Genomic DNA, 15,705 nt, shown 5'->3' on the forward strand with positions numbered 1-15,705 from the left:
AAATATTCCTACAGGTCGCACAAGATCTGCCAGCAACCCTCTGATGGTTAAACTGCCGAAATCTCGGCTCTCTGCTCACCTTCACCCTTTCATTCCTCTTTTCTCCCGCCTCTGGAACAAACTCCCACACTCCCTTCAATCCCACTCCTCCCTCCATGTGTTTAAAACAGCTGTTCACCACCATCTCTTATCTTTCCCCATCCAAAACCTTGATCTTTTCTACCCCCCTAATTCACCCCAGATCCACCTTGTTTGAAATTCCAACTTCTTTCCTGGAAGTCCTGACAGTGTCCATATGTTTTATACCTCTCCCACCCCCCCTTCCCATGCCTCCTCCCCCCCCCCCCCCAAAGCCCTCTCCCTCCCACAGATCTCTCGATGTCCCTGCTCTCAGATGTTGTGTTTGTGTTCCTCCCCCTCTCGCCCTATCTTGTCTACCGCTCCCCATGTTATATGTTTTATGTGTCGGTTTTTGTCTTTCTGTGTGATTAATGTTCGCTCTTTCACGAGCCTCGATCTTGTATACAACAAAAAATTAAAAAAAGAGGGAGGGGAGCATTGGGTACAGGACAGGGGGGAGGGGTAGGGTAAGATGAGAGGGGAGAGGGGAGAGGGGAGAGGGGGAGGTTGGGAGAGCTGTTGATAGTGTGTCGGAGATTGCAGAAGGGTTAGAAGAAAGGGAAGGATGAGGAGGATGAAAGGTTTGATGGTGATGGGAAGAGGCACAGTGAGGTGTTGTTTGAGGGGAGGCAGAGCAAAGTCGAAGGTTGGAGGAGGTGGTGGTATGTGATGGAAGGGAGAGGAAGTGAGGAGGCGGCAGCTTTGAGGAGGAGGGGGGAGGGGGAAGAATTGGTGAAGAATAGTAGGGGGGGGGGGAGATTTGAAGGGGAGGGGTGGGGGGTAGATTTGAAGGGGAGGGGTGAGGGGGGAGTTTTGAAGGTGAGGGGCGAGTGGGGAGGTTTAGAGGGGAGGGGGGAGTTTAGGAGAGGAGGGTGAGTGGGGAGATTAGGAGGTAAGGGGGGGAGTTTAGGAGGGGAGGGGTGTGGGGGGAGTTTCGAAAGTGGATGATTGATGAAAAACGAACATTTATTGCAACAACAAACACAACATGCATTTTAAGGCCATTTTCCCTGCTGGAGTGGGGGTTAGCCACTTTAGAACATTTAGTTAGAACATTTATTACAAACTGGGTTTATTGTGATTTTCAAGTCAGAGATCCGTTTGAAAATGATAGCGGAGGGGTGGAATGAAGGTGAGTTTAGGGAATGTTGAAAGGAATGACAGTGAGATTGATTTTTTTTTTGAAATGGAATGATTTGAAGAGGAAATTGAAAAAGCCTTTTAAACAGGACGAAAAACAGCGTGTTGTAATAAACCATTGAATAAAATACTGCAGGGGAAGGTTTAAACATATTTCGACAAAACCATGAAAAACAATCTGGGAAAAGTCTCTGTGGTGAGGGCGTGGATCAGAGAAAGGTGAAAGGGTTAAATGAGATGAAGGAAACTAGAATTGGAAGGGTGAGTTACGGCTCGAGATGGAAGGAAGAGATGGAAGAGAAAGAGATAAAGGGGGTGGGGCGAGACAGCAAGGGGAAGTTAGGGGGAGAAGAAGTGTTTATACAAAGAATTACACAAAATATCAGCACCTGTGTTTCGCCATCATTCAGTATATCTCCCCAATACAAATCCATTAAAGTAAAAAATACACTGAAGCTTAAGAAATAAATCTTGGTTTCATTATCCTGCAGTTTCTTGATGTTGCCATGTTTGAGTATGCAGGAGAAGTCTCATTAGCGACTGAAACATTCATGTTTTATTCTTTGTGGCATGTTTCCTGTTTTTCAGGCAAGCAGCCCACAAAACCTTCGCCTTTTCTATGAGAAAAACAAAAACCTTACTCCGAGGTATGTGTACTGGATTAGATGAACACAAACAAGCCGTGATTAAGCAGTGTTTTGTGTAATCCAAGTCCATTACATTGAGTGATGGGACAGCACATGTGTAGTACTTATGTGCATTGTGGGTTTGATGTGAGTTGAGCATTTTGTACCATTGCCCGTTTTGTTAACCTCAGCATACCCAGTGAGACGTCTCCTCAACTGAAAGATCTTCTGCTTCGCCTCCTTAAGCGAAACCAAAAGGATCGTATGGATTTTGGTGGGACAAATGCACTCGCACTCACTTGCACTCACAAAAAACATGTATGCATCACTAGTGGAGCATCATTCCATCAGAGTTTCAGGCCATAAAGTACCAAAGCTCATTCGGATCCACTGCATAAAGACCTATTCCATCCGGCTCATTCGGATCCACTGCATAAAGACCTATTCCATCCGGCTCATTCGGATCCCCTGCATAAAGACGTATTCCATCCGGCTCATTCGGATCCACTGCATAAAGACATATTCCATCCGGCTCATTCGGATCCCCTGCATAAAGACCTATTCCATCCGGCTCATTCGGATCCACTGCATAAAGACCTATTCCATCCGGCTCATTCGGATCCACTGCATAAGGACCTATTCCATCCGGCTCATTCGGATCCCCTGCATAAAGACCTATTCCATCCGGCTCATTCGGATCCACTGCATAAAGACTTATTCCATCCGGCTCATTCGGATCCACTGCATAAAGACCTATTCCATCCGGCTCATTCGGATCCACTGCATAAAGACTTATTCCATCCGGCTCATTCGGATCCACTGCACAAAGACCTATTCCATCCGGCTCATTCGGATCCACTGCATAAAGACCTATTCCATCCGGCTCATTCGGATCCCCTGCATAAAGACCTATTCCATCCGGCTCATTCGGATCCACTGCATAAAGACCTATTCCATCCGGCTCATTCGGATCCACTGCATAAAGAGCTATTCCATCCGGCTCATTCGGATCCCCTGCATAAAGACCTATTCCATCCGGCTCATTCGGATCCCCTGCATAAAGACCTATTCCATCCGGCTCATTCGGATCTACTGCATAAAGACCTATTCCATCCAGCTCATTCGGATCCCCTGCATAAAGACCTATTCCTCCGGCTCATTCGGATCCCCTGCATAAAGACCTATTCCATCCGGCTCATTCGGATCCACTGCATAAAGACCTATTCCATCCGGCTCATTCAGATCCACTGCATAAAGACCTATTCCATCCGGCTCATTCGGATCCACTGCATAAAGACCTATTCCATCCGGCTCATTCGGATCCCCTGCATAAAGACCTATTCCATCCGGCTCATTCGGATCCACTGCATAAAGACCTATTCCATCCGGCTCATTCGGATCCACTGCATAAAGACCTATTCCATCCGGCTCATTCGGATCCCCTGCATAAAGACCTATTCCTCCGGCTCATTCGGATCCCCTGCATAAAGACCTATTCCATCCGGCTCATTCGGATCCACTGCATAAAGACCTATTCCATCCGGCTCATTCAGATCCACTGCATAAAGACCTATTCCATCCGGCTCATTCGGATCCCCTGCATAAAGACTTATTCCATCCGGCTCATTCGGATCCCCTGCATAAAGACTTATTCCATCCGGCTCATTCGGATCCCCTGCATAAAGACTTATTCCATCCGGCTCATTCGGATCCACTGCATAAAGACCTAATCCATCCGGCTCATTCGGATCCACTGCATAACGACCTATTCCATCCAGTCAAATGTAAAACTTTTTCTGGAAATGTACTAAGACATGTGCAAGCATTAATTACAATTGTGAACACGTTTTGGACATGAGTATATATATATAGAATGATCGTTTTAAGGCTATTTTTCCCCGCTAGAGCGGGGGTTAGCCTTGCGGGCCCCATGACAATCATGGTTCCCTGTTTGAGGCAATGTTTTTATGGCCGGATGCCCTTCCTGACGCCAACCCTTGGCCACGCTCTTACGATGCGCAGGGATACAGTGTGCCTATTCTGAATCGGGGTACACCGTGATCATTCATCCCAGCAAGCTGGTACTCAATGTCCATGTTTTGGACATGAGTGAAATAAAATAACTTGTTTCCAATAGTGAGTTTTAAATTGCTTATGCTAGGTTAACAGGACGGATTGGGGCAAGAGTCGTACCCTCATGTCCGAAATGGGGGCTTGTGGATTGGGTACCGTCTGTCCGTCCACAGCCATATCTCGGACATGTACGGACTAATTTTGTTTCAACTCAGTACAAAGACGATACATGAGAGTATACATACGCAGAAGATTTTGTTTTGTAATCCGACCAAAGATGACTGAATGGCAGCCGTTGCAGTTCATTTTTCTATAAGCCATTCATTATTTTTGGTAATTATTTTCTAAAGTGGCACATCGTGCATGAAGATTATCTGAGCGTTACAAGCAAAATGATTCCATTCTCTTATCACAACTTAAACGACTTTCAACAGAGGAATATGTAAAACATTAAATCAGAACTGTTATTGTTGTTTTATTACTATTAGTAGTAGTAACTACATACACGACATGGCAAAAAGTATGTGGACACCTGAACATCACACCCATATGTGCTCAAACATATCATTCCAAAATAATGGGCATTAACATGGAGTTGGTTCCCGCTTTGCTGCTATAACAGCCTCCACTCTTCTGGGAAGGCTTTCCATTAAATGTTGGAACATTGCTGCAGAGATTTGCTTCCATTCAGCCACAAGAGCATTAGTGAGGCCGGGCACCGATGTTGGGCGATTAGGCCTGGCTCGCTGTCGGCGTTCCAATTCATCCCAAAGGTGTTTGGGGTTGAGGTCAGGCCTCTGTGCAGGCCAGTCGAGTTCTATCACACCATTTCTCTATGGACCTTGCTTTGTGCACGGGGGCATTGTCATGCTGAAACAGGAAAGGGCCTTCCCCAAACTGTTGCCACAAAGTTGGAAGCACACAATTGTCTCGAATGTCATTGGATGCTGTAGCATTAAGATTTCCCTTCACTGGGACTAAGAGGCCTAGCCGGAACTATGAAAAACAGCCCCAGACCATTTTTCCTTCTCCACCAAACTTTACAATCACTATGCATTTGGGCAGGTAACGTTCTCCTGGCATCTCCCAAGCCCAGATTCGTCCATCGGACTGCCAGATGGTGAAGCATGATTCATCACTCCAGAGAACGCGTTTCCAGAGTCCAATGGTGGCGAGCTTTACACCACTCCAGCCGACGCTTGGCATTGCACATGGTGATCTTAGGCTTGTGTGCGGCTGCTCGGCCATGGAAACCCATTTTATGAAGCTCGCGACGAACAGTTGTTGTGCTGATGTTGCTTCCAGAGGCAGTTTGGAACTCGGTAGTGAGTGCTGCAACCGAAGACAGACCATATTTATGCGCTACGCGCTTCAGCACTCGGCGGTATCATTCTCTGAGCCTGCGTGGCCTACCACTTCATGGCCGAGCTGTTCTTGCTCCTCGACGTTTCCACTTCACAATAACAGCACTTAGAGTTGACCAGGGCAGCTCGAGCAGGGCAGAAATTTGACGAACTTACTTGTTGGGAAGGTGGCATCCTATGACGGTGCCACGTTGAAAGTTACTGAGCTCTTCAGTACGGCCCATTCCACTGCCAATGTTTGTCTATGGAGATTGCATGGCTGTGTGCTTGATTATATATACCTGTCAGCAATAGGTGTGGCTGAAACAGCCGAACCCACTATTTAGAAGGGGTGTCCGCATACTTTTGACAATGTAGTGTACTTGTAGTAGTGGTAGTAGTGATAGTAGTAGCAGTCATGGTAGTAGTAGTATCAGTAGTAGTCGTGATGGTGGTAGTAGTAGTGGTGGTAGTAGTGGTAGTAGTAGTAGTAGTAGTAGTAGTGGTGGTAGTGGTAGTAGTGGTGGTAGTAGTAGTGGTGGTAGTAGTGGTAGTAGTAGTAGTAGTGGTGGTAGTGGTAGTAGTGGTGGTAGTAGTAGTAGTAGTGGTAGTAGTAGTAGTAGTAGTAGTAGTAGTAGTAGTAATAGTAGTGGTGGTAGTGGTAGTGGTAGTACAGGTCTATACTGGACCATGCTTATCACTCAACATTTTCATTTCATGGACAATGTTTTAAGGTAGGTGGGATTGAATTAATTGATAACTTGACTACTTTTCACTCACTTTTGAACACCGCTCACTCACTCACATTTGTATACAGAGTCGAGGCTCGTGAAAGAGCTAACATTTATCAAACAAACAAATCAAACAAACAAGCAAACAAAGTATATAAAAAGGGGAGCGGTCGACAAGATGGGAAGAGAAGGGGAGGAAGCACACAAACACAACATTTGAGAGCAGGGACATCGGGAGATGTTTTTGGAGGGAGAGGGCCTGGGGGAAGGCAGGATAGCTATAAAACGCAAGGACTTCCAGGAAAGAAGTCGGCACATCAAAAAAGTGGATTTGGGGTGAAATTAGCGGGGGTAGAAAAGATCAACGTTTTGGATTGGGGAAGATAAGAGATGGTGGTGAACAGCCGTTTTAAAGACCTGGAGGGAGGAGTGGGATTGAAGAGAGTGAGGGAGTTTGTTCCAGAGGCGGGAGAAAAGAGGAATGAAGGAGTGAAGGTGAGCAGAGAGTCTTGATTTTGGCAGTTTAACCATAAGAGGGTTGCAGGCAGATCTTGTGCGACCTGCAGGAATATTTGGGGGACAGAGCCCAGAGAGAGCTGGGGGAGCAAGGCCGGAGAGGAGTCAGTAGAAGACGGAAAGACCACCAACCTGCCTGCGGTGATTAAGTGAAAGGCCCTCGGAGATAGCGTCATCGCGGGAGATTCCAATGATTCTGAACGCTTTGGTTTCAACAGCGTGTAGACGAGCTAGGTGTGAGGCAGGAGCACCAGCCCAGAGGGGAGAGCAGTACTCCATTCAGCTGCGAATGAAAGCCTTGTATGTGGTGAGGAGCTCAGGTGTGCCAAGGAAGGACTTCGCACGACGGAGGATGCCCAGTCGGCGACTGGCTTTGGAGGCCAGCTTGGAAATGTGGTTTTCCCAGGAAAGATCATGGCAGATAGTGAGACCCAAAAACTTGAGTGACAGAACTTCTTGGAGAGGATTATTCAGAAAGTAGATGGGAGGGTTGTCCAGTCGGTCTTTTCGGAGAGACATCGTAAGAGTGTGAGATTTGTCAGGATTGAAAGACATGTTCCACTTGTTTGCCCAGTCTGTGATTTTGTCCAGGTCTGCAGAGAGTGAGGAGGCTGCAGACTGCCGATCTGAGGGATGAGGAATGGAGCGGCAGAGAGTGGAGTCATCAACAAAGCAATAGAGAGGATTTTCAAGAGAGTCAGAGAGATCATTGATGAAGACCAGAAAAAGCACAGGGCCCAGAACACTGCCTTGGGGAACTCCAGCCTGAACAGGAAGAGGAGATGAGAGAAACCCATTCAGGGCCACACGTTGACTACGACTAGAGAGGAAGTCCGCCAGCCATGCGTGGAGATTTCCATGGATACCAAAGGAGGAGAGTTTGGTGAGCAGAGCGGGGTGCCAGACCGTATCGAAGGCACGTGATATGTCGAGGGAGACAGCTCTAATTTCCTGTTTGGCATTGAGGACCTCCATCCATTGTTGAGACAGCAGAGGCAGCATGTCCAGAGTGGAGTGTCCAGGTCTGAAACCAAATTGATGATCAGAGATAAAGCCATTGGAGAAGAGGAAAGATTTCATATCTGAAGCAATGATGGATTCCATGACTTTGCTGATAATTGGGAGAAGGCTGATTGGTCTGTAGTTGCTGGGATCTGTTTTTGCACCTTTTTTGTGCAAAGCGGTGATGTTGGCAGATTTCCAAGCAGATGGCAGTTGACCTTGAGCAAAAGAGAGGGTGAAGAGAACAGAGAGAGGGAGAGAAAGAGCGGAAGAACAGGATTTTAGGGCCCGTGGGCTGATGCCATCAGGTCCAGTTGCAGAATCAGAGTCGAGGGTTGACAGAAACTTTTCCACCTTGTCAGGAGGAAAGGACACGGAGTCCAGGAGCAGCTGGGTACGACTGGGTATGGTGGGTACAGAGAGGGATGGGTTTGGGACACAAGATTTAGAGGCAAACACAGAGTTGAGGCATTCAGCTTTTTCACGTGCGGAGTCAGCTGTGTAGCCGTTTGAGGTAAGGGAGGGGATGGAGGGGGAACAAACACCAGAAACAGATTTGACCAGACGCCACCAGGATTTGGAAGAGGGAGACAGATGAGAGAGTTCGGTCTTGAGAATGGAGAGATATTGTTTCCTGGTTCTCCTGAGGGTGGACACACACTTGTTTCGGGCTTTGTGAAAGGAAATGAGATTTCCTTCCGTTGGATTTGCTTTCCAGGAGACGAAGGCAAGTTGTTTCTGGGCAACAGCCTCACCACAAGAATCCGTGTACCATGGACGGGAGGAAGGGTATGACAACTGAAGACGAGATGGGATAAATCTGTGCATGAGAGAGAGCAATTTACTTTGGAAGAATTCCCAGGATGAGTTGATGTCAGAGGTGGTAGAGATGGGAGACCAGTCCAGATGATTGATGGCTGCTTGAAGACCGTGCCAGTTGGCCTGAGTGAAATGCCAGACTCGTCGACGCTGAGCAGGCTCCCTGAGAATGGTCAGAGAGATGTCCACTTTAACAAGCACATGATCAGATGAGCCGATTGGAGCAGAAGAAGAGCAGCAGACATTTTCAGGGAAGTTAGTCATAACCAAGTCCAGAAGAGAAGATGCTCCGTTGACTGAGATCCGGGTCGGGAAATTGACAGATTGTGTCAGTCCCAGTGAGTCGCAGAAGTCCTTTGCTGAGGAGCCATGGCTGGTGAGAGAGGTACCCACACCCAGCCAACTTGCATGGTGACAATTGAAATCACCACATATGAGGAAGAGAGAGTTGGGATGAGTAGATAGAAGTTGGTCCATATTATCAGACAGCGAGATGTAGATGGAGTCATCACTGTTTGATGGACGGTACAACACACATATGAACAAGAGGTGGGAGCGAAGGGGAAGCCGTAGCCAGAGGTATTCCTGGGGGTGAGGTGGAGAGAGTGCAGTGCAGGGCGAGTGAGGAAGAGAGTTTTTGATAAAGATAGCAACCCCACCTCCAGGACGAGGCTTTAACTCCGTACAACAAAATTACTAAAACCATGGGGGTCATGACAATTTGTCTTTTTCTCCTTGTTTGGTGGTAATTTGCAGTCCATGGTGAGAGGAAGAAGACTGCTAAATTTCAGGTCATCGTCACTTGTCTATCTTCTGCTGATAACAAAGCACAGTTGGGGGTTTGATCTAATGTTTGCCACATCAAAGATCTTTTTTTGAATACAAGTTGTTATTGTATTCTCAGTTAACATTTTTAACAGTGGCAATGCACTTTGTGCTTGCGTGCGTGCGGGCGTGCGTACATGCTTGCGTGTGTAAGCGAAGGACCGAATTATAATTTGGTGTGTGGGTGCAACCCACGTCAAAATCCAAGATGGCCGCCGCCATGTATGTCTGACACCATGTATGTCTGAACCTTGTGAGCAGAATATCTTGAAAAATAAGCGAAGTACCAACTTCTAATCTGGTGTGTGGGTGTATCTCGGCATAAGGAAGAACGCTATTGAAAATTGGGTCACCACGTCAAAATCCAAGATGGCCGCCTTGCGTCTTCCACTTTGTCAACTCACATCACTTCACCGACGGGGGACCTAGGCATAACGCTTGTTAACAGTGGCAATGCACTTTTGTTCACAATGAAAGATTTGTATTGATATATTCCATCAAAGACGTCTGTAGTACATCCATTGTGAGCTGCTGTATACCACTCCTTTCCTATGCCATCTCCAGGCGCTGCATGATGTCATTGCCAGGCACTGAAGGGGGCTCGGCAATGACGCGCGCTAAAAGGGAGTACTCAGTTTTCACTCTGGTTGTTTGTTTTCTTGTTTGTTTGTTTGTCCGGGTGATATCTCAGCCATCCTTTGAGCTAGGAAGCTGAAATTTCGGCATAATAGTGCGCACATGCTTTGGCAAAAACAGTATTTTTTAAATTTTTTTATATTAATCAATTAATTGATTAATTGTTTAATTATCGTCGATTAATTAAGTACTTATTTATTTTCTTTCTCATCTGGGCAATATCTCAGGAACCTTTTAAGCTAGGAAGCTGATATTTGGACCCCGCAATGACCAAGTGATGTGGCTATCAAAGAGGATATTTTGGATTTATTGATTAATCAATTAATCGATTAATTATGTAATTTGTTTCAAAAAGTTACAGATTCAGATGAAACACTGGTGGTTTAGGTATGCTATTAGCCAATTGATTAAGAAATGAATTATTTTACAATTATTATATATTTATTTTAATTTCACAATTAACTCATCAATTATTGTGCACCTCTCTCCCAATACCGTCTCTATGCGCTGCATGGTGGCATTTCCGGGTGCCTAAGGCACCACGACAATGCTGCGCTTGAGGATGTTATTTATTTATTTGGCATGTGGGCGGTGTATTTTGAATGTATCTGTACTTCTTTTGATTGTTGTCATGACAGCACATCCTCACAGGCATGAGGCCAAATGCAGGAGCACAACCGAAGATTCATTGCAACACTCATGGATATCTTGTGATAAGTTAATACACTAAATACAGTAAATGCACTAAATAGGGTATGCAGGGTTGGTATACAGATTTTGTTTTCAAACGGTATTTACTCGTACACATGCTGTTTGAACAGTTTGCAGTTAAAAGCTTGAATTTGATTTTTTTTTTTTTATCCACCTGGGCTTAGTAAGGCTTGTAATAGAGCTGACACACACACACACACACACACACACACACACACACACACACACACACACACACACACACACACACACACACACACGGAGATTGACGAGACAAACACTTAAAACAGCCACTGAGCTTGGGGGAAGTGCTGTCACTACCGTCACTTCCCGTGGTACTCTGGGTACCAGCGACGTCATAACAATGGCGCCGCTTTTCTCACTGTACTCAGCGGGACATTTCTTGAAGAGGAATTTCCTCCTCCCCATGGATGCCAACCGATGGGGATTGTCTGTGCTCTATCCTTTTCAAGCAAGGAAGCAGCACATACTGTCTTAAGGTCTTTGGTATGACCTGAACCGGTCCAATCCAGATGGGTGTTTTTTTGGAAACACCATCTCCTTACTGGATGGCCATCGGCTCCCGAGGGGAACTCATCCGCCCTTTGCCAGGTGTTGTTTTTGGTCCTGGCAGGGTGTCATAGACACCCTCCCCACTAGCAAAGCCAGTGAGTGGTGTCGGTTTAGTCGCCGACAACCTGACCATGCGGCAGGTAGCACTGGGTTACCTGCTACCAGTGGCAGTCCCAAAAGACTGACCTGACCAGAATTGATTGTTTGCCTATTATTGACTTTCTTTGCATTAAGCATAATTTGCATCTCCCTTGACCATGTGTTCCAGATGAATTCTTCAACCATCCATTCCTGGAGGGTACCACTTCAATGAAAAAATGTAAGTTTCAATAAATTAGCACATTTGTTACAGTTGGACACGTTTACGTTTTGTAAAGATGATGATTGGACCAAGAAACTTGTCAGCCGGTGTCTGTGACTTGTGCTACGCTACAATGAACACAACAGCACTTGTCACAATTGAACAATGAAACTGTGTATTCAAAACATCAGGTACAACACTGAATATACAGGTAATATTCACAGCTATATTCAGTCAGTCCGATCTGCACATCCGTGCTTGTCGCTAAAATCATGGGACATCCGTGCTTGTCGCTCTTCTATACAGTTAAGCAGTCCCTCCAAACTCCTGAATACCCAGTAGTTCTGGATTCTCCAAATCAACAGATGAATCCACAATGCAGGCCTCTTCGGTCTGTCTGTTTGTGTTTTTTGCAAAGACCGCTGGGCGGATAACCACCAAATTTGGCACACAGACCAAGTCTGACCTGAGGATTGTCCTTTGGTTATTTTCATGCAACACCTCAGCCTTTAAAGAACCCCAAGACCACTAATACCCTCTTTACATGCTTGAGAGATTAGATTACATGCTTGAGAGAAGACATTTTACGTGCTTGGGAGATTAGACCCATACCACCATTAAGACCCTTGAAGATCTCAAACACCCTGGAGATACTTTAAAACACCGAATACTCCTCAGACCCTTTGCACCCCAAAGATATTTAAGACCCGAGTACTCTCACACCTCAAAGACCCTTAACCCTCCAAAGCCCCTCAACCCTCTGAATACCCTTCAGACCTTGAAAATCCTTTAGGCCCTGAACACCCTTTAGACCTTAAATGCCCTTTAGAAATGGAAGACCCATAAGACCCCTTCCCAAACCGGCATCGCCTGAACTCGCCTCTTAAATAAACCCAAACCAGCATCACCTCAATTGTAATCCTCCCAAATATTTTTCCTTCATAACTGATATGATAACTCGGAGATTTATTGGCTGCAGAAGCCTTCAGGAGGAGGGAGCAGGGGTGTTCCATTACCAAGCTGCTTTTTTTTTTTTTTTTTTTTTTTTGTAGAGCACTGGCCAAGCAGCTTATGGACATCAACAATGCTAATGACATCCCTGGAGTGTCCCACAATGTCCGAATTAGACAAATGAACACTTTTTTAACGGTCGCAACTGCTGCTGAGGTCAATTCCAGAGTTAAAAAATGTAACCTTTTTTTTCTAAACCCTTGATGCTAATGATTTCAAACTTGGTACATGGTTTCCTCATGATAAGTTACAGATCAAGTTCGAACTTCACGACGTTTCTATCATTTTTGACAAAGTTATGGCACTTTGTTTATTCTAGAGTTCTCCTCAAGCCGCACCACGCGCCCTCAGCCTCGTCTCGCGGATGTGAAAAGCGCGACACAGCGCGCACTTTCGGGAGGGGCAGAGCCAAGCCGCACAACATATATATACACATCGATCATTGATCGTGAACCGGAAAATATAATAAATTACTGATATTTAGCGACTCGAAAGGTTCTTTATCAACAACTTATTTTCTCGTGCTTCTGCTGACCTGTCTGCGAGGTGTATAAATCGAAGTCCCGAGTGCGAATCACAGGTGAGCCCGTCCTGAGGTAATTAGCGATTGGAAACGATTCAGAACCTGTGGGTAAATAACCCTTGGTAATTTCCCCAACAGTTTTCCGGATGACAGACTGCCTGTAGGGGACATGTATTGCAGCGCAATACTCAGAATGCTTGTTTACTTTGAAAAAAATTCCAATTATTTTTGGCGCTGAGGAAGCGCCTTTAGCGATTGACTTCCAGCCAGTGTAACGCTAATTCCTGTCACAGGAATTCTGAGATCATATAAGTGGGCGTGGCAGTTCCTGATTGGTTCGTGTTGGGGAACGCCTTCTCGCTGCCGACGTGACGTAAATTCGCGCACGCGCACTGGTGATTGGCGCTGAGGAAGCGCCTCTAGCGAATGACTTCCAGCCAGTGTAACGCTAATTCCTGTCACAGGAATTCTGAGATCATATAAGTGGGCGTGGCAGTTCCTGATTGGTTCGTGTTGGGGAACGCCTTCTCGCTGCCTACGTGACGTAAATTCGCGCACGCGCACTGGTGAAGCTTACTCGATCTTACTCGATCCCATATTACATGTACTTTCATTGCATACAAATTATACTTCCTCCTAGAAATTCCATGCCCGAACCTCAGCGTAATCCAAGAGGATTCACTTGTTTGTTTTTGTTTTTAGAATTTTTGGGGGAAATTGTTTTTTTTTTTACAACTTAAGTTTTCAGCTTCAATTGTTTGTAAAGGTAATATCATGTGTATTACAAATACATTTGTGCAAAATAATTGTTTGAATTATGATTGGTTTAAACCATGACAAAACGGCAACTCGGGTACAGTCATTTATCTATATATCGACACATCTGGGCAGTGTCTGTGTTCTCACTTAACGACTCCCTCAAACTTTTGTTTCCGTGGTTGTGAAGTGTTTTAAATAACGTTGTGGTGGTTTTGAATCACATGGTGTTGAGGTATATTGAATTATGTGGTGGTGAGGTTTTTAAATGATGTGGTGGTGAGGCGTTTTTAAATAACGTGGTAGTGAGGTGTTTTTAAATCATGTGGTGGTGAGGTATTTATAATTACGTGGTGGTGAGGTGGTTTTAAATCATGTGGTGGTGAGGTATTTATAATTACGTGGTGGTGAGGTGTTTTTAATTATGTGGTGGTGAGGTGTTTTGAATTTGTTGGTGATGAGGTGTTTTGAATTACTTGGTGGTGAGGTGTTTTGAATTACGTAGTGGTGAGGTGTTTTGAATTACGTAGTGGTGAGGTGTTTTGAATTACGTGGTGGTGAGGTGTTTTTAATTATATGGTGGTGAGGTGTTTTGAATTTGTTGGTGATGAGGTGTTTTGAATTACGTGGTGGTGAGGTGTTTTGAATTACGTGGTGGTAAGGTGTTTTTAAATGACGTGGTGGTGAGGTGTTTTTAAATGACATGGTGGTGAGGTATTTATAATTATGTGGTGGTGAGGTGTTTTGAATTTGTTGGTGATGAGGTGTTTTGAATTACGTGGTGGTGAGGTGTTTTGAATTACGTGGTGGTAAGGTGTTTTTAAATGACGTGGTGGTGAGGTGTTTTGAATTACGTGGTGGTGAGGTGTTTTTAATTTCGTGGTGGTGAGGTGTTTTTAAATCACGTGGGTGTGAGGTGTTTTAATTTCGTGGTGGTGAGGTGTTTTGAATTTCGTGTTTCATGGCTGTGAAGTGTTTTTAATTACGTGTTTCGTGGCTGTGAAGTGTTTTTAATTACGTGTTTCGTGGCTGTGAGGTGTTTTTAATTACATGTTTCGTGGCTGTGAGGTGTTTTTAATTACGTGTTTCATGGCTGTGAGGTGTTTTTAATTACATGTTTCGTGGCTGTGAGGTGTTTTTAATTACGTGTTTCATGGCTATGAAGTATTTTTAATTACGTGTTTTGTGGCTGTGAGGTGTTTTTAATTTTTGTGTTTCGTAGCTGTGAGGTGTTTTTAATTTCGTGTTTTGTGGCTGTGAGGTGTTTTTAATTTAGTGTTTTGTGGCTGTGAGGTGTTTTTAATTACGTGTTTCATGGCTGTGAGATGTTTTTAAGTACATGTTTTGTGGCTGTGAGGTGTTTTTAATTACGTGTTTCATGGCTGTGAGGTGTTTTTAATTACGTGTTTCATGGCTGTGAGGTGTTTTTAATTTCGTGTTTCGTGGCTGTGAAGTGTTTTTAATTATGTGTTTTGTGGCTGTGAGGTGTTTTTAATTTCGTGTTTCGTGGCTGTGAAGTGTTTTTAATTATGTGTTTTGTGGCTGTGAGGTGTTTTTAATTTCGTGTTTCGTGGCTGTGAAGTGTTTTTAATTATGTGTTTTGTGGCTGTGAGGTGTTTTTAATTTCGTGTTTTGTGGCTGTGAGGTGTTTTTAATTTCATGGTGGTGAGGTGTTTTTAATTTTGTGGTGGTGAGGTGTTTTTACTTACATGTTTCGTGCCTGTGAGGTGTTTTTAATTTAGTGTTTTGTGGCTGAGGTGTTTTTAATTTAGTGTTTTGTGGCTGTGAGGTGTTTTTAATTTCGTGGTGGTGAGGTGTTTTAAATTTTTGTGTTTCGTGGCTGTGAGGTGTTTTTAATTTCGTGTTTTGTTGGCTGTGAGGTGTTTTTAATTTTTGTGTTTCGTGGCTGTGAGGTGTTTTTAATTTTTGTGTTTCGTGGCTGTGAGGTGTTTTTAATTTTTGTGTTTCGTGGCTGTGAGGTGTTTTTAATTTCATGTTT

At 44.8% G+C, this 15,705-nt stretch overlaps 1 protein-coding gene across 1 annotated transcript in view; it reads left to right on the plus strand.

Moving 5' to 3' along the window:
• The window catches only part of LOC137412430 (serine/threonine-protein kinase ULK2), a gene marked incomplete in the record, with an annotated part of 138,914 nt that overhangs the window by 76,817 nt on the left and 46,392 nt on the right, over positions 1 to 15,705 (plus strand). Inside the window, 3 exon segments of the mRNA XM_078782942.1 lie at positions 1,849 to 1,907; positions 2,078 to 2,160; positions 11,384 to 11,434. Of these exon segments, the coding sequence (XP_078639068.1) occupies positions 1,849 to 1,907; positions 2,078 to 2,160; positions 11,384 to 11,434 (193 nt within the window).

This window comes from Myxine glutinosa, chromosome 8, assembly GCF_964187855.1.
Source record: "Myxine glutinosa chromosome 8, kmMyxGlut1.1, whole genome shotgun sequence".
NCBI classification, from domain to species: domain Eukaryota; kingdom Metazoa; phylum Chordata; class Myxini; order Myxiniformes; family Myxinidae; genus Myxine; species Myxine glutinosa.